The sequence below is a fragment of the Abramis brama genome (genome assembly GCF_963993115.1).
Source record: "Abramis brama genome assembly, chromosome: 15".
Lineage (NCBI taxonomy): Eukaryota > Metazoa > Chordata > Actinopteri > Cypriniformes > Leuciscidae > Abramis > Abramis brama.
The window spans coordinates 24,193,808-24,220,617 of record NC_139977.1 but is presented as its reverse complement, the minus strand read 5'-3'; the positions used below and the strand labels follow the sequence as shown (position 1 = coordinate 24,220,617).

General features: G+C 37.2%; 1 protein-coding gene across 1 annotated transcript; it reads right to left on the bottom strand.

Annotated features, from left to right (window-relative positions):
• Window positions 1-1,039: 1,039 nt before the first annotated feature.
• Window positions 1,040-25,296, bottom strand: mmp11b (matrix metallopeptidase 11b). The gene is made up of 8 exons (XM_084138168.1): window positions 24,915-25,296; window positions 16,237-16,535; window positions 10,956-11,099; window positions 9,038-9,171; window positions 7,890-8,128; window positions 7,602-7,806; window positions 4,402-4,662; window positions 1,040-2,826 (listed from the first exon to the last, which is right to left on the bottom strand). Exons 1-8 carry the CDS (start codon window positions 25,056-25,058, stop codon window positions 2,699-2,701), a joined length of 1,554 nt encoding a protein of 517 aa, XP_083994294.1. The 5' UTR covers window positions 25,059-25,296; the 3' UTR covers window positions 1,040-2,698.
• Between the last annotated feature and the right edge of the window lie 1,514 nt (window positions 25,297-26,810).

Genomic DNA, 26,810 nt, shown 5'->3' with positions numbered 1-26,810 from the left:
GAAACATAAAAATGCTTCTGAAATGTTTTGACTGTTAAAGAGCCCGGTAATCTTGTGTAAGACTTTCTATAAAGGTCAGAGAAGTGGCTTTCTTATGTGAAAAAACACAAAGCCACTCATGACTCTGGTGAGCCCATTTAGTAAACACGATTATGAACCGATTCTGTTTCAAATCCTTGATAACGCAAGAATCTGAGTTTGCGTTTCGTCCAAAGCAGCCCGACATCTGTAGTCACTAAAGTGAAACCCTACAAAACGTGTTAACTTGGCGAAGGATGGCGCCAACAGATGCTTCACATAAAACGGAACTGAAATAATGATGTCATCATGTTGCAATGTCATTGTGTTACAAATTTGCTCTGTGTGATAGAAGCGGGGGAAAGGGGAATTTCAGTGTGAAAACGAGCCAAGACAGCAGGATTCTGGAATTGTCTCGGCAGGAGGGTCTACGGTACAGCCGTCTTCCATTTCCACCCCAAAACCTCCAGAATTAGAACCAGACCAGAGGGTGGGATGGACACTTTTGGCCCTTTTTACTTCACCATAATGTTATTCCCATCGCATTTCATGTGATGTATTGCGTCTGATAAAATTCTGTGGTGAAAATTACATTTAAAACATTTTTGGAATAAAATACAATTTTAGATTATCCAAAAAATTTTAGAATTAAATACAGTATATTTTAAATATAAAATTAATGTTTTCAAATATTATTATTATTATATATATATATATAAAAAAACATTGAGCTCAATAAAATAAAAGTCTGAGTCAAGAGTACAAAATAAATAAATATAAAAAAAACAGGTTGCAAAATAAATAATGAAGGCATAGTGAATAATTTCCAATATGTTATTCTCATATAAACGAATGTTCGTTTCATAAAAATCATGAAAGTTGCCGAAGTTGAAGAAACACACAAACACTGATAATATTACAAGCTGTAAAGGAAAGTAATTTAGGAGCAAAAGCTCTATGCAGAACCTTTGATTATTCATATGATCAAATTATCTCTGAAAGGAGCCGAGACAACAGATAATTAGACAGAATACAAAGCTAGGCTTTTATTGGAGCTGGAAATGTAATACAGTTCTTTTTACAAAATATTTACACAGTAAATGGATCATTAAAAACAATAACAAGCGAAAGAACTGATTACATGTCAAAAATTATAATAACAGTGAATGAGAAGTGTAGTTTCCTTAGATCAAAAACCATCATTGCCCAGGCCATAAGGATTATATACCTCAGTAGCCCCACTATGCAAAAAGTTTGATTGGAATTACACAACATGTGCACCAGTGACCTGCACTGTAACATAGACATTATCACAATTGAAGAAGAGGTCTTCATAAGTCCTTTACACACACTGACAACCATTGTGAAACTGCCTTTTCTCATTGAAAATGAATGAAATCACTGTCGGTTTGAAGAGCACTAAATGCTTCAACAAACCAAATTTAAAAAATGTTCAGCTAGATCTACAAATTCCATTGGTAACAGAATTTGTATCACCTATATTTGTGTATATATCACCTAAAAGTGCCTCTGAACTTAAACTGCTAATGTAAGTAGCTATGTAGTTTTATTTTGAAATATTTAGGGCATTAAAGGAACCTTCCAGATTTAATACACATTTTGACACGCTGTCTATTACCAGTTCTTCCCACCACTGAAAAATAACAATTTAGATAACGTTACAACTCAAAAAAACTTTGAAAAAAATGACTCTTTCTATTAGCATACCTTTCTGCTTTAACCCCCTTAGGAATCACTTGTAAGTGAAATTACAGGTTAGTTAAATCACCAACCCTTCCGTTGTAAGTACATTATAGTTAATGCATTTTTTAAGGGCACAATTATCTTCTGTGGTAATCAACTGTTTTTTAACCCATACAATTCTTTAAATTTGTCAAATAATTTATCTAATGGCATGGCACAATATGGTTTGTTTAAAAAAAAATACTTTTTTCCTAACACTATCAATACTGCCAAAAAATATACAAAAAATAAATAATCAATTACACAATACGTACGAAAAATATTTTAAGGCCAGAATTGACTGCTTTTCCTGAGAGATGAGAGTCAATGTGTTTCCGTATATGGTTAAAGAGATAGTTCACCCAAAAATAACAATTCTGTAATCATTTACTCACCTTCATGTTGTTACAAACCTATATGAGTTTATTTCTTCTGTTGAACGCAAAAGAAGATAATTTAAAGAATGTTGGTTACCAGACAGTTGATAGCCCCCATTGACTTCCATGGAATCTTTTTTCCTACTGTGAAAGTCAACTGTCTGATTACCGACATTCTTCAAAATATCTTCTTTTGTGTTGAAAAGATAAAAGAAAGTCATACAGGTTTGGAACAACTTGAGGGTGAGTAAGTAATGACACAATTTTAATTTTGGGGTGAACTATCCCTTTAAGCGGCGCAGATGTAGCATCTTGAGTGACAGACTGAGTAGATACACAGTATCTGCTTGAAACCACAGAAAAGTGTTTAATTCAGTGGTCAGATATGGAGACTGCATATCTGACACTTTACCTGATTTTAAAAATAACCCTGCTCGAATAACTACACTTGAGCTTGACTGATTCAAAACTGTTTGTGGGGTACTAGTTGCACTAGGTGTGTGAAAAAGATGAACAAATTAGAAACTAATTTGCTAGTTATGCCTAGTTGCACCCATGATTCATCGATACAGGGCTGCAGAACAACCGAAGAAATCCATGCCAATATATCGTGGGTATCCCTCCAGAACCCTCACTTCCACTGGGTCAAACTTCCAGTACTGCTTCCCTCTCAAGAAGTGGGCAAAGCCTGTGGCGAGAAAAGGAACAGAATGACTTTAAAAACTCTTTAGTTTCCATCAAGAACAACCTTTGAAATTTCAAAAACATTTAAGAAACTATGTTTACATGCACCCTAATAATGTGTTTATAATGAGATTTAGGCAATACAACGTATTGCAATAACAACTGTGATGTGATGTGAGTGAGTGAGTGAGTGAGTGAGTGAGTGAGTGAGTGAGTGAGTGAGTGAGTGAGTGAGTGAGTGAGTGTGACTCATGTAAACACAATACCTAGATCAAATTGACTAATCTCATAATCATAGTAACTATAATCATAGTAAAATATGTGGCATTAATCACAATATACATGCATGTACACATTTTGATAGCATCTATTCCATTCTGACCAAAGTGTGCATGTGCTTGTGACGTACATGATGACGTTGACATGCGCAGATTCGTAAGCATAGTGGTAAAGTTATTACATTTTTGGGCTGCTGAAAAAACCGAGTTCATGTTGACAATGTTGTGTGACATGAATATAATAAAGGGTATTAATGGTCAAAAACATTGTAATGAAGACATTTGTAGATTAAAACCAGTAACACGGCTACTGTGTGTGAGGTATGGGAATAACAGTGGTAAAAATAACCACAATTTTTTGTGAATAATGAAAATTGCATGTAAACATGAGTGAAGAAGTTTACTCGTGTCATGTAAACATCTTACTGCGATTAAAGGGTTAATTATCTCATAATTTACTCACCCTCAAGCCATCCTAGGTGTATATGACTTTCTTCTTTCAGCCAAACACAATTATATAATTATATAACACAATTATATAGTCATATAAAAAATATCCTGGCTCTTCCAAGATTTATAATGGGAGTGAATGGTACCACAGATTTTAAAGCCCAAAAAAGCGCATCCATCCATCATAAAAGTAGTCCATATTTTTAACTTTATAAACTATAATCACTGGCTTCCGGTAACGGCCGTACGCGAGTCTAGTTCCGGCAGAAGAGTGAACTCTGACCCGACGCATGATGTATTGACGAACACGGAAGCACAGAGGATAGAGCAAAACAAAACACCGTTCACGAATTAGAAGTCTAAATTGTTCGCTAGAGGCGTCTACTCCCACCTAAGCTTACGCTACTCCAACATCCTACGTCCTACGTCATGCTTCAGGTCGGAGGTCACTCTTCCGCTGGAACTAGACTCGCGTACGGCCGTTACCGGAAGCCAGTGATTATAGTCTGAAAAAGTTATAAATATGGATATTTTTCTTTTATCAACCCACTGGAGCCGTATGGATTACTTTTAAGATGAATGGATGCTCTATTATGGGCTTCAAAATCTCAGGTACTATTCACTCCCATTATAAAGCTTGGAAGAGCCAAGATAATTTTTAAAATAACTCCGATTGTGTTTGGCTGAAAGAAGAAAGTCATATACACCTATGGCTTTGAGGGTGAGTAAATTTCTGTATAGTTTAAATTTTTGTGTGAACTAACCCTTCAAGTCCTTAATTCTGATTATTAAAAAAAAACACATTATTGGTGCGCATGTAAACTTAGTCCATGTCTCAGTGACAACCGTACCGAATCGGTCCTGGAAAGCAGCATCAATGTCACTGGGTATGCCTCTCCAGTCTATCATGCTGCGAGGGTGGATGCTGTCTACACGGTTTTCCTTCAGGTTGAATCGCCAGTAGCTTCCTTTTTTGAAGAAGTAGATCTTCTGGGCCTTATCTTCCCCCCACATAAGGGCTGCCTGGATGTCGTTCACTGTTAGACCAAGTCGGCGTACAGAGTCCGGCCCTGTGATCTGCCGCTCTGCGTCAAACACCCAGTAACTCTGGCCTACAGAGAGAATTAGTGGGTGAGAGAAGTTACATTAAACAGCGGCTGATTAATTTTCCATTCATCTTGAACCCCTGCTAAGGCTGCTCAGTTTACTGGATAATTATGGCACCAAAGGATATATGCAATGCATGAAATGCATGCTTGGAATTGGAGAATTGCATGCTTGGGATTGCAGGATTTCTATATTTATATGGAACATTACGGAGCCCCTAAAGGGACGTGGTGGTGGAAATATTTTTAGGTTGGGAATTTTTATTTTTTTAAAAATCTTTTGCGTTCCCCCGAGAAACTTTGCGTTCCCTCGCAAAACTTTTGCTTTCCCTCGCAAAGTTATTTGCGTTCCCACGCAAAACTTTTGCGTTCCCTCGCAAAGATACAGTATTTGCGTTCCCACGCAAAACCTGTTTTGAGCTCAGACAGACACTTCCCGTTTAATGTCCAGTGGCAGTGTTTCAGAGCTCCGTACGTTAATGGAGCGTTTCATAGTGTTTGAACTTGGACTCAAATATAAAGAAATGCGGTCAGTGCTTAACTCAAGGAGTTCAGTGAAGTTGGCAGTATTCACATAGGCTATTCGAACTTCCCGGATCAATATTCTTGAGCTAAACGTTGTAAAAACTCAAACGATCACAGTGACCTAGACAACGAGCTACAACCCAATTCTCATCACAACAAGCTTGTATAATATAGGCTAAATGGATCTCTTTGAGCAGGCGGCTGAGAGAAAGTTCAAAGGGACCGTCTGCAAAGTGCAATATAACCCAAAAACGACTACAGCATCAACTCACAGTCAAAAATACAAAAATAGTCATTAACTTCAATGTTACAAACTGTAGTGCCACCCAATTCAGTTTACACATCAATGGTGACCCACTGGTCATACTACACTGCTTTTGCACATTTTATATTATGAAAAATATTCAATAACTTCACTTTAACACACCAAATTTAGTTCACACATCACCGCTCTAATGTTGGTTATAGGCCTACAACACTTAGTTTGGGAAGTACTTGCACATAAAAAATAAGTAGGCCTATTCTTTACACAAATTATATTGGTACTGTATGCAGCTTTTGCATTATATTTGCTCACTGAATTTGATTGCATTACACTGTATAACAATGTGAAGTTATTTAATATTTTTTTCTAAAAAGGGTGTTATTGATTTTATTTCATAATAAATAATCATAAAAATTATGCATTTTTTATCAAACTAAGTAATGTAGTATAACCAGCAGGAGAGCAGTGATGTGTGAACTGAATTTGGTGACAGTACAGTGTGTCACAGTGAAGCTATTGAATATAATAATATAAAATGTGCAGAAGGGTTTTGGGATTTGCACTTTGCAGACGGCCCCTTATTTGGACTTGTCTCTCATTCGTCTTTAGAGAAGCTCTTTTTGATGAGAATTGGGTTGTAGCTCGTTGTCTAGGTTGTGATTGTAAATAGGTGTCGTTTGTGTTTTAACAACGTTTAGCTCAAGAATAGGGAAGTTCGAATAGCCTATGTGAATATTGCCAATTTCACTGAACTCCTTGAGTTAAGCACTGACCGCATTTCTTTATATTTGAGTCTAAGTTCAAACACTATGAAACATACGGAGCTCTGAAACACTGCCAGCGGGACATTAAACAGGAAGTGTCTGTCCGAGCTCAAAACAGGTTTTGCGTGGGAACGCAAATATCTTTGCGAGGGAACGCAAAAGTTTTGCGAGGGAACGCAAAGTTTCTCGAGGGAACGCAAAAGTTTTGCGAGGGAACGCAAAGTTTCTCGGGGGAACGCAAAAGTTTTGCAAGGGAACTCAACAGATTTGAAAAAAAAAAAATTCTCTCAACCTAAAAATATTTCCACCACCACGTCCCTTTAGGGGCTCCGTAGAACATTAAAGGAATGTTATGGGTTTAATACATCACAGCATCTGTGACATGATATAAAAAATAAAAAGATAAAATAAATTTGCATTGTAAATCAAAGTAAAATAACAAATGATAAACTAACAAAAATAAAAATATACACGGTTTCAAATGTATAGCTGCAAAACTTAAAATGGTACATGATATTAAACCTGTCCATAGCCCATACCCCTACCCCATATTTCATATTTCTCCCATAACCATGTAAGGCAGTCAAATTCATGCAATATGCACAAATACTTCAACCAGAAAATTTACATGAAGAGAAATATGCCAGAACACATTAGCTAGCCGATTCCCTCAAACCCCACCTCAGTCTGTCTCCTTCTCTATTATCTTCTTGATAAAATTTTTTTTTGTAAATGTTATTTGCTATGGTTATTCCCAGATCTCTCTTGTAGTCACATTTTTTGAGTAATTTGGCACTGCATCATGCTAAAAGATCTAGTTTGCTTAGAGCAATATCTTAATGATTTGTTTTGGCGCCAGACATTGCTCCCATGAGAAACCACCACAGAATCCATAATTTTCCACATACACTACCGTTCGTTCGTTTGTCCGTCCGTCCATTCGTTCATTCATTCATCCATTCATTCATTCCACTCACTCATTGAACTACTTTTTTTTATCCAGCAAGGTCATATTAATTTAAGTGACAATAAATACATTTACAGTGTTACAAAATAAATGCTGTTATTTTGAACATTGCACAAAAATATTAAGCAGCACAACTGTTTTCAACACGATAAGAAATGTTTCATGAGCAGCAAATCATCATATTAGAATGATTTCTGAAGGATCATGTGACTGAAGACTGAAGTAATGGCTGCTGAAAATTCAGCTTTGCCATTTGAAATTGTAATAATACTACACAATATTACTGTTTGTACTGTATTTTGATCAAATAAATGCAGACTTGGTGAGCATGAGACTTCTTAAAAAAAAAAAAAAAAAAATCAACAAAGAAATTTCGAACCCACCCAAAACTTTTGTATGTCTAATTTATTTTGAGACAATTTACCTTGGAAAAACCAGATATTTCCAGACTTGTCCTCAAAAGCAGCATCAATGTTGCCTGGGATTCCTCTCCAGTGCCTGGATGCCAGTGCAGGATATCCAGCCTGGAGTGTACCATCACGGATCCGCCATACATAACCCGACTTAAAGAAAAACAGCTCGCCTCGGATCATGGATACAGCATCAAAGTCGGTTTGGCAAGCATCAGGCTGGAAAGATAGGAAATAAATATAAAATATTAGAAGGATTGCCAAGATTCCCAAGATCAGACAGAATCAGCCATATAACTCACCACTGTACTTTCAATCTCATTGGTCTCTGTGACTTTGGGAGGTCTCTCTTCCTTCTTCCTTCTATCATCCGAAAGTTTGGATCCATAGAGGGACTGTATGCCACGCTTGTCATCTTCACTCAGTTGGAGCGGGTAGGAGAAGGTGTAGAAAGGAGACATCACTGCGCCTAGTTCCATGGAGTGCTGCAATCCTAAAACATGACCAATCTCATGAGCAGCCACCTGGAGGAGGTCAGTACCTAGAAAAAAGAAAGAGGATTAAATTATGTATTTCTATATACTGTATGTACAAATGACAAATATCATTGAGTGATTCAACTGATTCGTTCAAGCACACTGATTCCTTCGAAACAAGTGACTGGCTTTATGAGAGAGTCTTGAACCATTCTCTGAACCGATTAGTTCGATTCATTCTGGTACAAAACAAGTTACAAGCTGTGTCCGAAAGCTTAAGAATGTTGCCTTTGGAGGATCAAGGATTGTCTGAATGTTCCATTCTGTGACAGATGAGCTAAAAAATAAAGATGGCATCTGAAAGTTGGTGGTCAGTTTGTGTGTAAATACAATATTGTGCATGTACGCTTTTGACCAACGTTTTCCACTTCTGACGTCATTTCTAGCACGAAAATACTATTGTAGCAATTAAATATTAGCTTAGTTATCACCAAAGCTCTCTCTATTTTGAGCCCTTTAAGCATTCACTCAAATGATGATTCAAAAACACTGATTTAGTCAGAAACGAAACACCACTACAGTGTGTTGCTCGGAGATGCAAATGTTGATTTTGCTTAGACTTCGTTTGGAAGCATTTTTGCACAATAAAGTATTTGGGAAATATGGAAATATTTATGTAAAAACATTATTTTTTAAATGCACAAGAAAGTTGTTCAAACTTCCTTTTGTTGAACAGTTGAATAAAGATGCTAAATTGTTAAGAAAAAAGTATTCTCTAGTACACGGAAAAAGAATTGTGCTCAGAAATGGCTAAATACCACAAATAATTACAAAGAAACACAACATTTTTGAAGTAAAAGATTGAAAGAGTATTTTCTTGTAAAACATACTCTTTGTTTTTGGGTTTACAACAATGAAAAATCTTTTTTTTTTTTTTTTTGCAGGGCACCAAATGAACCAGGATTCTCACTAACCCATACTGTTGCCCACTGTCCAAGACTCATCGTAGTCAAAGTGAATGTCTCCCTCCCGGTACGTTTTGGGAAAGAAGGCATGAGCCAGAATTCCTCCTGGACCATCAAAAGGAAGATTGTCTCCATGCCAGTACCTGAATGTGAAACACAGTCTCTCAGGCAACAGAACAATACCAATGACTCTCATTCTCTTATTTTATCAACATGCCTAATGAGCTGATCACTGAAAAGAATTTTATAAGTACACTTCGTATGGAATGGGTGAGAATAATGGCCTGCATAGAAGCATTGCTGTAATACCGTGCAACTGTTCCACATTATAGTACTGTAACTTCCACACCTCAGTAACTTTCCTGATTCCCTTGTTTTTAATGGAATGCCAAATTCCACCCTGGCTGAATGGTACTGGATAAACCAAACTTTCCATTGTGAAATGTAGGGAGGTTAAATTATGCACATCCTTGCAGGATCATACATCTTTAAATCTTGAAGACCTGAAAGGTAGAGGAAGGCCACTATTCTCGCTAAAACAAACCCTCAAATGTTCGGTCAACTGCTATCCCACTGATGGAATCTGAGATTGAGTTAGAACAAATGAAATTGGCATGCCTAGAGCTCCACACTTAACTACACAAATCGACCCAGATGTTTTGCTTTATGCGAGATGGATCTAGATATTTCACTCTGCTTTGAAGAAAAGCGCTATACCTCATTGGAGCTTCAAACGTGTGTATCTCAGAAAAACAATGACTGTATATTCGTGCTTTAATAGAAATACAAGTTTTTATATGGACTTTAGTTTGCAAACTGAGAAAATGAAGCGCTGCAGGGAACGAGAGCCACTGGCTTGAGCAAAACAAGATACACTGTTGAAAAAGAGGACATTTATATTGGTATGGTGTGTAGTGTAAAAAGCATTAAAACACCTCAGCTTTTTAATGACAATTATTGTGTTTCTTCTCCAAATTGTTTATTATGCTACCAGGTGGTAATCTGCTACCAACTAAAGTCATGCTTTATAACATTCAGGTTAGTTTTTCAAAAAGAAAGAAATTGTGGGATTGATTTTGAGCCGCAGTGTTGCGTGTCCATATTTAGAGCTCAACCCCACGGGTGATCCGAGTTATGACTTTTCTTGTATGGGAATTTAAAACGTGCAGTGTAAAATTTCAACCTATAATCCTAAACCAACACCCTCTCTAATCTCCCACTTCTAGAAGAGATGAAAAGCGTCTATGTTTGACAAGTGAAGTGGAAACTTTTCCTCTTTGTGTCAATGAACACAACACACATCTCTCAACTGACAATGTGGTGTTACAAGCTCAGTGAAATGAGAGCCAGAGAAACAGTTTTCATCAATAAAATACAGATTTTTAGAATATAAAGTGAAAGTGAGCTAAATTGAATAGTTGCTTAATGTGTTATTTTTTTCTCTGCAACATTGTCTTTGATGATTCTTGGAATGCAACTTTAACGGGGTCATAACATAAATCAGAATTGTATTAATCTTTTTAAAATAAGAGTTTCATGGACTATGAAACATTCTGTAGGCTCATTTTCAGAGCTTTTTCTTCCAAATTCAAAAAGATAATATAAGACTATTGAAATTAAGCTGCAAATATGACTTATTCAGAAATCTTTCTCCCCATAAACAAGCTCATTACATATTCAAGGTCGTTAGCCAATCACAACAGAGTACATTTACATACCCCTAAAGGTGCAATAAAAAACATCAAACCGGGTGGAAAATGTTCATGCATACATTATGATGCAAGACTCCTTAACTGGACCTCAAGTGAAAAAAAGAAAATGACAAAATGTTTGTGACCCCTTTAAACACATAGACAGTGAGGTCATCATGGATTCTGACGCATGCAAGGCACACAGTGGACAGTGAAAACAGCTTCTTTTTGTTTACCTGTTAAAGTCGATCATGATATCCGCCCGTCCGCTGATGACCTCAGTAAAGGTGAGAGGGGTGACGTCACTCCAGGCCTGCAGTGCCTCCCGCAGCACTTCTCGGACTTTCTGTAAACTCATCTGCCAAGGGGTCCGCATGATCCTGTAACACGAGCGCAAACTCTCATAAACGCTCATTACAGACCACCCATTTGGATGAAAGTGCATGACCTCCATAATCCCCATGTTTGATACCCTTCTTGGTGGTGAACTAAGGAACTGGATCAGAATCTGTCTTGTGTGAAAAGCCAAGCACAGTCTGAAAGTTTGCCTAGTTAGGCACGATACCCACTACTACTACGCTCTCTGACCACAATCACAAAACAAATGTGATACTTGATCAGTGTGTGACAGTGATGGCACCCCTATCCAGGATTGTTTAAGTGCTTAAGCATTGTAGAAATACATAGCATCATATTTCTCCACTCTAATTTAACAAGATCTTAATTCAAAACAATTCACAATAGACTGCACTAGTGACAATTTTTTGCTTTAGTAGCATTCTTCCTTGAATTAGATTTGCTTCCTCCTAAAAACAAACAATTGTTCTTTCTATTCTTGATAAACAGCTAAGATGTTTGAATGCTGTTTAAAAATTAAAATGCTACTTTCATCCCTCATGGAGTGAGCCCAGAGGATTAACTTCTCTCAGATGAAAGACGACCTGCATTATAAAGCTTGCTGAGTGATGGAGACATGCATGCTTATTTTCACAAGCTGAATCCCCACCGAGCGCATTTAAACTGGTGGACCACAAGTCTGTATCATGTTCCACAAAGCTTCCCTCTGGTGCATTTCATTAAAAAAAAATAATGAAATGTTTTAAAGCAGCACATCTGAAGTATTGTTTAGCTCCTAACCTGCAGCTATAGTGACTGGTGCCTCTATGTTGTTTTCATGCTTGGACACCTTCATGCTTTGGTCATTATTAGCTTTTTGGGACGGGGAATCGCTCTGGGGTTGCATGTTGGAGCCACAGACCATCTCAGATCGTGGGGCCTCTGCCGTCTGCAAGCCCAGACAGGAGCTATGACAGCGGGAGAGAGCCCAGTGTGGTAGTCTGTGGATTAAAAAAAATATCCTGCCATATTCGCTGTTCCAATTAGAATTCTAGGATCATGTTCTTAACTCTTGACTCTTGCTACAGTCACAAAAGAATAGATCAAATTTAAACAAGGTTTAGACTATGTGATTTTTAAAAATCCAATACACAAGAGGCCTCCATATTGAACTCACTGCACAGGTGTCGTTCATTATTATCCACTGAAGGTGCACTTACACTAGACTTTAAGGGTGTGTTCACACCAGGAAAGTCCGCTAGTTCACTTGCTTTGGTCCGGACCAAATACAGTGTTGATTTTTGTTTATTTGGTGTGGTTCGCTTTCACACTGCCCTTTTTGCAAGTGAACCAAAATTTGTAAACAAAACCACACGTGTGCTAAGGTCATCCATTCATTGGACAGAATTTCGAACCAGAGTTCGTTTGGAACCGGACCGAGAACACCTCTTCAGCTGGATCTCGGTACGGTTGTTTGGTCCGCACCCGAGTGCGATTGCTGTATTCACATCTACCCAAAAGATCCGCACCAAGAGGGGAAACGACTTAAGTTGGATTCAATCGAACCAAACAAGACAGATGTGAATACACCCTAAGAGTGTGTTCATACTTGGCAGGTTTGGTTCGATTAAAACAGACTCTGGTGCGATTGCTCTGTTAGTGCGGTTAACTTGAATAAGTGTGAACACTGCCATCCAAACCCTGGTGTGGACCAAACAAGCGATCGAGACCCACCTTTTTCATACGAACTGCTGTGCAGTTCGACTGAAATATGAACGCAACACGGACCAAAGTCATTTAAATAAAGCAAAAACAGGACATTACATCACAAGATGCAACCCTAAAAAAGGATAGAAGGCTCAATCATACCTGTTTCTAGGAGCTACAATGTCCATCACAGTTCGGTACATGCACCTGAACCGCCATCTCATTGCAGTAGATCTTGTGTGTGTGTGATGGAGGGATTCCTGCCACTGTTTTGACTCCTTTACACATTTTATAAGCTCTTCACAAATTTTCAGATGGTCAAAATATTATCATACGTGGTATGCACATACAATGAGCGCATTTAGCCCAGAACACAGCATTGTTTTTGATGTTTGTTAAGTTCCGTCGCAAATACGTTTTTTTTCTTTTTTATCTTTAGGTTCTGTCTTAAAAATGACAGTGTGAGCTAAGCGAACCAGGACAAAATGTAGGCTATTATTTTGTTTTTTCACACCCTAAGGGCGTTTTCCTGGCTCATAGCATCTTGTCCTGGAACCTGGTGTGTTTTCTCCCTTAGTTTGGTTTGTTTAGGCATATATGAACACGGCTGATTTCCTACAAATGCATATGGAATAAGGTCAGCCACAAGAATAACTGCGTCCACGCCTTTACAGCGCTCATTTTTCACTGCGTGTCTTTAGTAAATCCTGACAGTATTTTAACGCCAAAATAGTTTGATTCATCAATCAGAGCGGGAATCAAGGGTGCATTCATAAGTGTTTGCGAGTGTCACGACAGCTACAGATGAAACCAAAATAAACCCGCGGAGTGAATGTCAATTCATCTTGATAGATGACGCAGAGAACGTAGCCTAAACAGGTGAAATCTGACCAATAAGAGGACAGTTTTACTCACATGTGCCTTGCATAAACACATTTTGGTACACTTTGAAATGTTGCCTTGTGAAAGCGAACCGAACCAGGAAGAAAATGCAACAAATCATGTCCCTGTTTCGGAAAAAAGCAAACGATATATAGGTCTGAAAACGCCCTAAGATGCAAATTACTTAAGACCCCAAAAAACTGCACACATGTGACATGAGAAACACATACTCATTATAACAGTCATTAAAGTAAAGAAACTCAATTGAAAGCGTGGGAGTGGGGGTAGGACGGGGGTTGGTGTTTTTGAGCTCACTGTGCACATGTACAGTCCGTCATTAAGTGAGGGGACAAATTACAGAGGACAGTGAGGTGCTATAGCTCATAAACAACCTTCAGAGACGTGAGTCATGACAGCACATAGTGGCACAGCATTAGAATGGTGCTGACTGGGGTATGCTGGGGATAAGGTATGTGTGTGTGTTGCTGTCTTGTCATGAGATTCTGATGAGGCAGCATCTAGGTTACAAATTACACGATTTCGGGCGGGAAGGAATCTAATGGTCATTTTCAGGGTGCAACACGGTTAGGTTTGTCTCGCTCAACCCAGTTAGCCAAACATCAACCGAGACTTTTTTTGCTATATATTTGTTATAATTAAATTTTAAAAGCGATTAAGAATTGCAAGGGATGGACCAATATTAAAATTCTTCATTTTCACTTTAAAGTCGGAATGAAGTGGAAATTTCACGTTAATCATTGGAACCGTCTATTTTCTAAATGCACCTCAATGATCTTAATGCGAACAGTTCATCCATGCATATGTTTTTTTGTTAATTAAAATGTCATAACTCGATCTTCCAGTAAAACGACAGGCTTCTCTCTGATGATTTATGCTGGACTCCAATTGTTTATTCTGTTTAAATCCCACTTCTTTATTACAATAGACAGAAAGCTTGCATTCAGATCGGCCTCCATCCAATAAATAACCGATGGGTAAATCCAAGACCCTATTGTACATTTTTTTCCTTTTCCGATAATGTAGTGCTGTATGTCACAATATGGAAGAAAATATCTGTCACTACTTCCCTGCTACCCAAAAGACTATTTTTCTGTTAAGACTTCCGTCTCTACAGTATGCAGACGTAAAGTTTGCCCTACAGCAAAGTTGGTTGATTTGGATGGAGAACCACGGGAGATTTATGGGTTGTGATATTTTATGGGAAGGGCCATAAATCAAGGGGCAGTTTTAATCATGGTTGTACGCCTGGTTTTCTTTGTCTGGGCCCTCATCTCACCCCCCGCTGAGCACTGAAGAGAAAACTAGAAGCATTTGGGCTCCGCTGCCGTAATAACACACATGAGTGCTCTGAAATGTAACATCTTCTCCTGATCTTCTCCTGATCTACTGATTTGAGATTACAGAGGAGTCCTGTCCGGTGGGAACCATCTTAGACAAAGACGTACGAGGCAAGTCAGTCAAAACATGAAGTGGTGAGCAGACAACCACAATAGTAAGGTCATCATGTCAATCAAAAAGGGTTCTTAAAGGGATTGTTCACTCAAAAATGCCATTTATTCAGCCTCATGTCATTCCAAACCTGTTTGCCTTTATTTCTTCTGTGCAACACAAAAGAGGATAGTTTGAAGAAAGCCAGTGACGTTCAAAACAGCATTGATTTTCATTGTATGAAAAAAAGACATTTTGAGACCATTTCAAAATATCTTCTTTTCTGATAGAAAGGTTTTGGAATGACATGAGGCTGAGTAAAGAGTAATTTTCATTTTGGGTGAACAATCCCTTTAAAAACCAATTAAATTCAAGTTGACTTGAATAGCACCTGTGCCTCTCTCTCTCTCTCTCTCTGTGTGTGTGGTTCTGCCATTTTGTGGTCCCCACGATGAAAACAGCTTATAAATCATACAGAATGATGTTATTTGAAAATGTACAAATGCAGAAAGTTTCCTGTGATGGGTAGGTTTATAGGATAGAATAGGTTGTACAGTATAAAATCATTATATTGAAAGTCCCCATAAAACATGAAAAAACGTGTGTGTGTGTGCATTTAAGAAAATGATTAACTGTTTTAAATCAAAGTGGGTTTGGTATTTAGCTGTGTTCTGGAGCCATGCAGTCCCGGGTCTGAGACAGTTTACTGCTTCTAATTAAATGGGTGTAATGCTGGAATGAGTGTGGTCTTCTTTACAACCGATAAGAACTATAGGAAATGTGAGAAGATAAAGAGAGAAACATTCTGATTTATTTTCCTAGCATTTCCTGTGTGGGCTGCAAAATACTGTATTTCTGCCATAAAAAGCTAATATTTCATTTAAAAACACACTTTAATAAGAAAAAAAACCTTAATGAATAGATTCAGTCAGATGTGTGTTGACTAAAGTTAGAATACTAAAAATAAGCTGTATCATTGCCTCAGTGAGACCTTTGTTGTGTAAGGCTCAAAATGGTGCGTTGGCAAATACATCAAAGTTGTTTTCCCTCATTTACGGTTTCATTCATTTTATGTCTATCATCTCAATAAGTGTAGACACAGCAACCAGATACAACCGCAACCACCATCCGTGCAAGTCTTACTTGTATGTGAGGTCTGTTTTGTCCCAGCGTCCTCCGAACAAATCAAAGCGTTTTCGGCGATGACGGCCCCCAAGCAAACCTACTTTGTGGGTTGAGTAATGAAGGGCGTTCCCTCCCTTCTCTGATGGGTAGTCTGGGACTCCACAGCGTGGCCTGTTCCAGAACTCAGTGTCATTCTTGGGAAGAGCCGAGTGTGGGTGCACTCTCTTATTGCCAGAGTCTTCACTCAGGGTATCCTGAACATGATGAAGTTGGTTCATCTTTTTGAGGCCATGGTGATGGGTCTTTTGAGGCCAGTCCTGTCAACACAAACATAAGCTGTCAATCAAATTGCACCTTTGACAAGAAACACCTTCATTCTTAGATGCTACACAATTTAAATGGGTTGGTTTGGTTTGGTTTTGCGGTGGCTTTTTCTGGGTGGTTTTTAAGGTGATGCTATCAGTATTGTTATTGTTAATTAAAACTATTACAAATCTTTTTGTTAATTGAAATAAAGCTGAAATAGAAAGATGCTAAACTTAAAAAAACCTAAATGAAAATTAGGAATGTTGCCTTAGCAACTTGCTGAAAAAAAATCAAGTTTAAGTTGAAGTAATAAAATTACTAAAATTAGAACTGAAATAAAATTAAAATAAAATAAAGCTCAATAGAAATATTTTTTTAAAAACTAATGAAAAAAATGGCAAAATTATAAAAATACAAAAACTTAAACTAAAAATGTAATGTAAATAAAATATCAAAGAAACTAAAAATTAATAAAAATATAAACTTAAACTAAAATATAAAAATAAATGGCAATTCAAAATATGAAGAGTTCAGATGCAAAAGCCTCTAAGTGGTCTTTTTTTCAGTTTGTTGCCAACATTTCTCATTTTAGGTTAAGTTTTTTTAAAACTAAAACTACTAAAACTGAAATAAAAATAAATTTCTAAATAGAAATATTTAACAAAATAATACAAAATATAATAATACAAAATTACTAAAACTTAAACTAAAATTAAAATTAAAATGTAACTAAATATAAACTAAAATATAAACTAAAAAATATTAAACAAATTTTTAATTAAAAAAAAAATATTGAAAAAATATAAACGTTAACACATAAAAAAAAAAGCTGATAGAAAGATAATAAAATTCAAAATAAATATTATAATCGTAAATAAAAAAATGCTTGGGTTGCTAGGGTGTTCTGGGTAGTTTCTAAGGTGTTGCTCGGTGGTTGCTTGGGTGTTCTGGTTGGACAAACAGTAAGGTGAAGGGGGCAAATAAGGCTACATTGTTGGCTACATTGGGAGTGGTCAAATTATAGTTATACAGCAGTTGGTTTTACGTCACTGATAATTTGCAAGAAGCATTATCACAGTCAATTTCCTCAACCAAATTTCAAGGAAATGGTTCTGTTAATGGACTGGGAGGTTATTTGCCTGAAGGGAAAGTCAGATTGCCCCAATATCGCTCTTTCCCCAAACCTCTCTACTCCAGCTGTGCTGGTTTAACCCTCATCTCTCTCTCTCTCTCTCTCTCTCTCTCTCTCTATACCTGCTTCTCTCTAATTTGTGCATGGTTAAGAGGCCAGGGGTGGTATAGGGTGAACTATTTTTTTTAAATGCTTTTAAAAATCCTTCCGCCACTCGTAGCCATAAGAAGTCTTTTAAAAGCTGTAATTTAAGTACAAGACATATTTAGACAACCATAAAACATTTAGAAATATAAAGCAGCATGTCTGAAAAGAAAAAAAGCCATTTGCTTAAGTGTTTCTTTATCACCGAGAGCAGGTTGGACTACTATTTGAAGCGAGTGGCTTTGAAGTGAATAAAAATGAGTGGCCATGGATGTTTTTGACTTTTTTCATTTGCTGTAGACAACAAGCAATTCATGACAACTCTTCAGTTAACACTGTGTCCTAACAAAATGGTAAAACGACCAGGGATAAAGAATGAATGACAGGACAGTTAATCTCTCGGTATCTTTTTTTGTTGCACTGGCTTGCCCCGCCCACTTTAAAATCTCATTGGTTCAAAAGCATGCTCCACATTATAGAGAGCTGCTGCCGTGATGATATATTTTTGTAGGACAACTCGTAAGATAGAATCATCCTGGTTCCTTCGACAAAAAAACAATAGGATCTTTACATTGTCTATTGGATTATTGCAGAAAATACGTGGCCAACACACGTTTATGATATTTACACATTTTGTTCATCATGAAAATCTTCACAATTTAACACAACTTTAAAAAAATTTGAAGCCTTTAATACATTGCCAGAAGTAAAAAAAATATAAACCTAGGCTATAAATGAACTACGCTATGGTCGCATGACTTCAAAGTCACGATCACTAATCTTCCGTCAACTCTTTAAGTCTTTATTTTGAAGCCTTCCGGCGTATATCAGATCGGCACAGTCCTTAACTATTATTAAATCGTCTCTTAAAACTATTTTTTTCCCCTTGGCTTTCAGTTCACTGTGAGCTTTTGTCGCTTTTTGTGTTGTTCAGCACTTTGGTCAGCTGTGCTTGCTGTTTTTAAATGTGCTATATAAAAAAAAAAAAAAAACTTGAACTCAAATTTTGAGTTAGAATAGTTTGCAAGAGCGTGATTATAAACACAGCGAACCTGTGAAAGCAAACTAATGAGTAGATTCGGTTTCCTTTTCGGTGTGGTGACGTTTAATATCCCGACAACAAATTTTTTTTACAAAATCTGATGTATTTTATGTCATAGAATAAGACAATTATTTCAAGCATTTAACAAAAAAATAACAACATTGACTTCAGGACTATGGAACTGGAAAGGCATAAATGCTAATTTCTGGGTTTTGGCCTAAAATATATGTAATCCCTACAGCACTCTATACATCAACCATCAAATATCATCTAATTGGCTACAAACAAACAGTTTCCCATTCAGTGCAAAGTGACAAATTGCAAATTGCTTATTGCTGGACACTTTTTGCGCAGCATCTGGTTAGAACACAGTGTAAATCAAGACAAATTCTAACAAATAAAAGGAAAAACAACCAAATATTTGTGGGCAAGTTGAGACATAGTATCTTGGTAAAAATCCACTGACATGTGAACTTGATAGCGTTGCTAAAACATGACCCCACACCCCCGGCAATGAGGAACCGCACAAATTCCACAGATAGAAGTGAAGAATTCACCGCACTTTATCAACTCTCAGTTTGTTTCTCAAATCCGCTGAGTGTGCATGGACTTTCCATGGGCTGAACCATCATTAAATGGTCATACATGTTGAAAGCATGTAATTTAAGCAGTCTCTAAACAACCTGGAGACAGGCAAGATTTTTGTATAACAGTCAAGATTGTTTATTGTAGAGCAGTCAAACCTTTCAGCAATGACAAACTGGCCTCAAGACTACTTAGAGAGCGACGGAGGTGGAAGAAAAACACCCGGGTGTCTCAGGTTCAACGGGAGTCAAGGGTCAAAGGTTAAAGCCTAAATCAATAAAACAGACCCCTTGGGCCAAAGTAAACACGCATACTCCCATTTCAAACCAAAACTCAGCAGACGGCCAATGTTTTTTCCCCTTCTAGAATTTTTTAACTGATAAATTCTGTATAACCAACACACAATTCCAAGTACTCTACCGTTCAAACGTTTATGGTCGTTATTTTTATTTTTTACATTTTTTGGAAAGAAGTCTCTTGTGTTCATCAATGCTGCATTTATTAAATCAAAAATACAGTAAAAAAACATTTGATCAATGTAATGTGTCCTTGCTGAATAAAAGTATGAATTTCTTTCAAAAAAACAAATCTTATACGGAATGGTAGTGTACATAAACTTTATAAAAAAGTCATAGAAATACTGTGAACTCTATGATCCAATTTTGTTACCACATTTCATAATATGCTATCAGTATGTTATACAAGGTGGAGGTGCCAGGTGCAAACAAGATGGATCAGGTTGCTGATGTAATGACACATAAGTGTATATTATATCAGCTGAAACTGCTATAAGCATAGACTCAAAGCCAAGTCTCATAAGAAACAGCATGCAGCCAGAACATAATTTTGTTCTCAACAAACATCCCAACTATCAATCTATAATTAGATCTTATGAAACACTGCTCCATAATTGTGGTGAATCTAAGAGCTAAATTAAACTGAGACCTGTTGATATGTTCATAGAACACAAAAGGAGAATTTTTGCAAACCTTATAATTTTCATACATATCTTTCAAATGAAAACCAAAAATGGTGTGGTGAACTGTTTCTTTATGACTAATTCAAAAAAAATATCAAATGTTACTGCACTATTGAGGGACTGTGCTGGGAAATCTTTACTTTTAATATTAGATCGTGCCAACAATTTACCCCAACACGCACACATCTCATTTTAACAATAGGCCCAATTTAAAGAGCATTTTCTCAACCAGACATTCCTCAAGTCTGGGCATATTTTACAGCATCCACCTGCAAGTAGTGAAACATGTGAAAATGGAAGTCCATTCGGAAACCCACTGAAACCGCTTCAGGATTATCACCGCAGCCATACAAAACAAAACTTTCTTTTTCCAAACCTCATCATGTTGTGCACATTTTTGACATTTTTATGATACCTTCCTGACAGATATATGCCTCTCATCAGCTGAGAAACAAAAACAACTGGGAATTATTTTACCTTAAGCGGTAGTAACACCTTTACTCATTCAAACATCAGGCATTTGTGCCTGCGGGAAGATCTGGCATGTTCTAAATCATACAGAAGAACTATTAGTATTAACACCTCCATTTATAATATCAAATATACAACATTTGGGAACCATTTTAATGTAAATGAAAACAACTAGGCTGCATTTCTGCATAAATGTAATTCACTGCTCATGTTTACCACCATGTTCACCACCAGCATGTGCATCTGTAGGTCAATAGGCCAGTGGGTAAAAACTCTAACATGATACAGTATGTTATGCTGAAACAAAACACAGAGATCCAAAGCCTTTGGGGGAAATCCAGAAGAAGAGAGCTGACATGTCAGTGCAAGAAGAAGGTTTAGAGAGAGTTGGCGTGCCTGGCATCGTGCCATCTCTATAGGGTTCCTGAGGATAACCTCTTTGTTTGTAGCCGAATCTTTCTCTATGGGGCATCCGAATGATGTCACCAACTCCTGACAGATCCCTTACATTCATCAGCACAGCCGGCACCAGGAGCCAAACATTATGCGTTTCCAAAACAAACTCAAACGCCTATCTACATTCGGATGACTGTTTACTACTGACTCAGCAAGCCTTAAAAATACAGCCAACAGCACTTCCTATCATCCTGCTTTTCTGGCTTGGTTATTTATCTCCAGTGCAACTATGATACAAACATCCTGTCTCTGTCTCTTTGTCTCTCTCAAGCATGCCATTGTCCAGTGAAAAATTACAAACAAGAAATTCCAGCTTATAACAGGCATTTTCTGGCACATTAAAATAGCCCACAACTAATAGAGATAATGAACGAACCAGAGGAAATCGGACTGGGTAAATATTTACATGCAGATATCTCCAGAGATCTGCATTCTTTTGGGATTGTATACATAAGTTAAGTGATTACACTGAAAAGGAAGATTGTTTAGTGGGAACAGAATAAGTATGATGTTGATTGAAGATCAGTTAATGCAAAAAGAGTGTAGCCTAGTGCATCCAAGGCAGACCATCGGTGTCTACTCTAAAGTCAAGTAGGGAGGGAATATACAAGTGCTTATAAATGTTTTAATGGTTTCCACTTGTCAACTCTTTCGCTTCCATGTGGAACGACTAGCCAATATCACATCTGATGTGTTGCCAGAAGCAGCCATTAACTTGAAATAAAGGTATTTCAAGAGCATAAGTTCTTTTGTCTCTTAATTTCAGTAGAGACAGGAAACAGCTGGTGAGAGGTTTCTAGATCTAAAGGTAAGGTGACTAGAAAATGGGGGTTTGAATCAGAACCAGGTACATCAGGGTTTCTGGTGTCAATCATGCTCTCATGTGAGCCTACGGGCAAGAAAGCTAAACCAAACCGCTCCACAGGTGTTGTGTTGCAAATGACCCTGACCTATAGATTCGACCCTCTCTAACCTTGCGTGTCCTTTTTTCTCATATGTTGAGACTGAGTTATAAGGATAACCAAAACTAAATAACTGGTGCTGATTAACAAGGGTGCCTAGAATGGGTAAGAAGATCTTTTCCTTTCCTCTCCCTAAAATTTTACAAAGGTTCTCTCAAACCTGGATTGTGCACGATTCAGAACTGAATTGAGAACACGTTTTAAATTGCAATTCAATTCTTGAATTTGAAACTGGATGCAACTGAAATTCAAAGAAAATAATATAACAAACTTTTGTCAAGACAAATTTTGAATGTTGGCTTGACAGACAGACAGATAGATAGATAGATAGATAGATAGATAGATAGATAGATAGATAGATAGATAGATAGATAGATAGATAGATAGATAGATAGATAGATAGATAGATAGATAGATAGATAGATAGATAGATAGATAGATAGATAGATAGATAGATAGATAGACAGATAGACAGACAGACAGACAGACAGACAGACAGACAGACAGACAGATTTTAAAGAGGATAGATAGATAGATAGATAGATAGATAGATAGATAGATAGATAGATAGATAGATAGACAGACAGACAGACAGACAGACAGACAGACAGACAGACAGACAGACAGACAGACAGACAGACAGACAGACAGATTTTAAAGAGGATGGATGGATGGATAAATAGACAGATGAAAATCTTCTTCACAAATTCCAATCAAACTTCCTTGTGTGTGGCCAATTGATTCACATTCTAGCTCATAATTTGAAAGGGAATTCAGAATTTGGCATAACCCTGTGGATTGCACATTAGTCATGTTTGGTTAGTGTGTTGATTGAGTTGTATAATGTTTTGGCAGTTCTCATGGAACTTGTGATGCGTGCACAATGCCTTAAAGAAGAACATCAGCTTTTCTTTTTCTCAGGGGGGGTCAACAAATGCAGTGGTAACTATCTGGATCCTTCCATTTTCCTCTCTGTCAGCAAACACAGGGTTTGTTATCCTGCTCAGCGTACCAGATGACTTGTCCCTGCCTGCATAATCTCCTGCTCCCGCTTTGTCAACATTCAAGAACAAATTGACAGCACATGCTCCGCATCAGAGCTGCCTCTCTACTTTCAAACATGAACACTGTTTTTTAAAAACGTCTGGAGCTGGTTTGATTGCAGGTGCCATTCCTATTTGATTGGCAAAGTGGGTCAAGACAAACATACAATAAAAGTAAGCTGTTCTTTATAACCATATGCTTTGACAGCATGCAATGTTTCATTGTCATTTTGTGGTAATGCTTTGCATTCTGAAACAAAGACAGTGTTCAGTTGTTACAACTACTCGTTTCTGCTCTTTCATTCACAGTTTCAAATAGATATGTGTTTTTTAGCCCGACATTTTCCCTGGAAATATCTCTGTATGGATATTTGCCAACTGGGTTACAACAGCCATCTGTAGTTCTTCTTTGTCCACTTCCTCTAAGCCCTACAAGCCCTCTCTTTCTTTGTGCAAAACAAAGTTCTTATAGCCAGATTTTAGTTCATCGAGGATCAGCAAGAAGTTTAAACCATAAAGATACAGGACAGTTAAAAATCTTTTCTGAAACCAATTCAACATAAAAGAGCTGGGTTTGGTTCTAAAGGATAACATTCAGCTATATGTATTCAAAGGCATGATACTGACAAATGAATGCAAATGCAGTGAATTTATTTAACAATGGCTATATGTAAAAAAATAATAATAATCCAAAATCAAACATTTGCACCACATCCTAAATGGCATCTGATGGAGCGGTTGAAGTGAGTTCATTTATAAATGTAAATTAACCTATTATTCCATTTCTAAACAGAAATAAGAATTGTATTAACTAAATATTTGCTTGGCTATACTAAGGTTCATTATAAATTCTTTTAGACCCTTAGATGTTATGTTATGGTGTTTTTGGAAGCCAGTTTGAATCGGTGCATTCACACACAAAACTTTCACCTTTCACTTACTGCCAATGACTCACTGACCCGAACACACTACCTGACAAAAACAACAACATTCACATAGTATATCCCACCCTTAAGACAAATGCAAATATGCTAAACTACACTTATTAACATTTACGACGAACTTCTCAATGGCACAGTCATAAAAATAGAATAGAATCCAATAGAATAGAATCGAGACAAGCTCTTTAGATTCTTAAGGTGTATGAGTTGTTTGGTAAATGAGTAAAACAAGTCAATAAATAACTAAATACCTAAATAAAGAACATTAAGAGAATACTGGTAGCAGCATAAAATGTGAACGCAACTAATCAAAATGTTGCTTTTTCAAAGACAAAAAACTTAGATAATAATCTCCACTGTTACAACTGTGACAGTTGCCAAACATTTCACTGATGCAACTATAATGTAAATGAGCTTTGTGATAAAAAAAAAAAACTAATCTCTGCTGGTCAGAGGTATTGCCTTCTTTTCTCATCTACACAAGTTTTTTTTATTGTAGTAGTAGGCCTAGCATATATTGTGTAGATCCCTGTGAAACAGGTGAATGGTAACAAACGGGTAATAAATCATGTTCCAAGAAACTTCATCACTTGTTCACAGCGAAACACAGGCTTATATGTCAATATTTCACTCACCGCAGCAGGTTTGTTGTACCTGTAGCTGTTTCCGTCTGGAACCGGTAGGGAATGAATGCACACTGAACAGTATAAGACTGCAGCGACAAGCTGTGCAGATCGCATCATCCTGCTGTGATTCAGAGCCGCACGCACCACCTGCATGCGTGCTGGACACTTTACTAGACGAGCGCGAGAGAGAGAACGCGCGCGCCTGTCTGTCGAGCTTTACTGTGACCAAGCGCGGACTAGCCGAGGGATTTATACTCTCTCTGATTTCTTTGTTCTCTTTTCTTCAAATTACACTTGTCTTTCAGGGGCTGGGGTGGCAAGTTCATCGGCAATCACGTGATCCAGCCCTCCATTCCTCTGGCGCTCCGTCGCGAGAGGGGAGACTGTGGGTAGAGAGCGGGGTTGGTTTTCAGTGATGTGGGTTAGTAGGAGAGGTTTAGATAGGCTAGTAACCCTCCTCTCTAACAGTTAGATAAGGTAATAATATGCTGTTAACATTTTGTAAGTCGTTTTATTAAATACGTGTCCGCCTGCTTACTTGTTTATTATTTGTGATTTTAAGGTAATTTCTAAAGTGCACCTGTTCCATTTAACCCCTATATTATATTATCGACAGATTAAAATGATATATATATATTATGTGTAGCCTATATATGTGTGACCCTGGACCACAAAACCAGTCACATTGGTCCATTTTTTTAAATTGAGATTTATACATCATCTGAATAAATAAGCTTTCCATTGATCTATGGTTTGTTAGGATAGGACAATATTTGGAGATACAACTATTTGAAAATCTGAGGGTGCAAAAAATCAAAACATTGAGAAAATCACCTTTAAAGTTGACCATTTATGTTCGCGAGTGTGTTGCATTCACTCACAAAAATAAATGTTTTATAATATTTACGGTAGGAAATGTACAAAATATCTTCATGGAACATGATCTTTACTTAATATCCTAATGATTTTTGGCATAAAAGAAAAATCGTTAATTTTGACACATACAGTGGCTATTGCCTATATGTTGATGGCTATTGCCACAAATATACCCGTGCGACTTGTGACTGGTTTTGTAATCCAGGGTCACATATAAAGTGTTGATTCAGAATAATTGGGTTATAAAAACTTTACTTTTGTATTTTTTACTTTTTTACCAATTTGAATTTGTTTACTGTAAGAACTTTTTTAAAGGAATATAAGGCATTCATTTTGAAATTACTATAAACAGTAACCTGTCTCATATACATAAGGGTTAAATTCATTAATAGAGGAGAAACAATACTGGAGATGAAAGGTTTATACATGAGTAAAATACAGACTTTTTTGAGATTGAAACAAAGGCTGTGTTCTCTATTTGGCACCGCTCAGAAAGTGGCATGCTTGATTTATCCACCTGACCCTAAAAGCACCTGACAATGAGAAGACACATTTCTCAGATGCCTCTGGTTAAAGCGCATGAACAGTGTCATTAGTGTTGAGTCCATTGTTGAGGAAATTGCCTGCTCGGGAAGCAAGCAAATTAAAGGGCTTTTGCCGATCTCTTTTCAACAGCATCAGTCTGTGGTGTCAAGAAATTAGCAGTTTTGAGGAAAGGATCTGATGTGCCAGTGTCAAGTACTGACCTTAGGAACAACTTTGTTCCAACAATCAACTTTGTCAAATCTTTAGTGTCTAACGGCACTGGGCTGTTCATTTTGACTGACTCGAACAGCATTCTACATCTTTCATGTGCTTTGTTTGTTCACTTGTTTGTTGTGTACTAACTAACGGAGAAAGATCCAGCTTGATTTTTCTTCTCAAACTTTTGGCAGTTTTTCATTTTGTTTTGATATAAGTCACAGCTGGGGAAAATGCTGAAGTTTGCTAGTTTTAAACGTATATCTATATCTATATCTATATCCTGTT

Coding starts and splice junctions, on each gene's coding strand:
- mmp11b (XM_084138168.1), bottom strand. CDS start 25,058: ATGCAGGTGGTGCGTGCGGCTCTGAATCACAGCAGGATGATGCGATCT. Junction 7,807..7,889: donor ATGAGATTGAAAGTACAGTG/GTGAGTTATATG, acceptor CTATCTTTCCAG/CCTGATGCTTGCCAAACCGA. Junction 2,827..4,401: donor TGCTTTCCAGGACCGATTCG/GTACGGTTGTCA, acceptor TTCTCGCCACAG/GCTTTGCCCACTTCTTGAGA.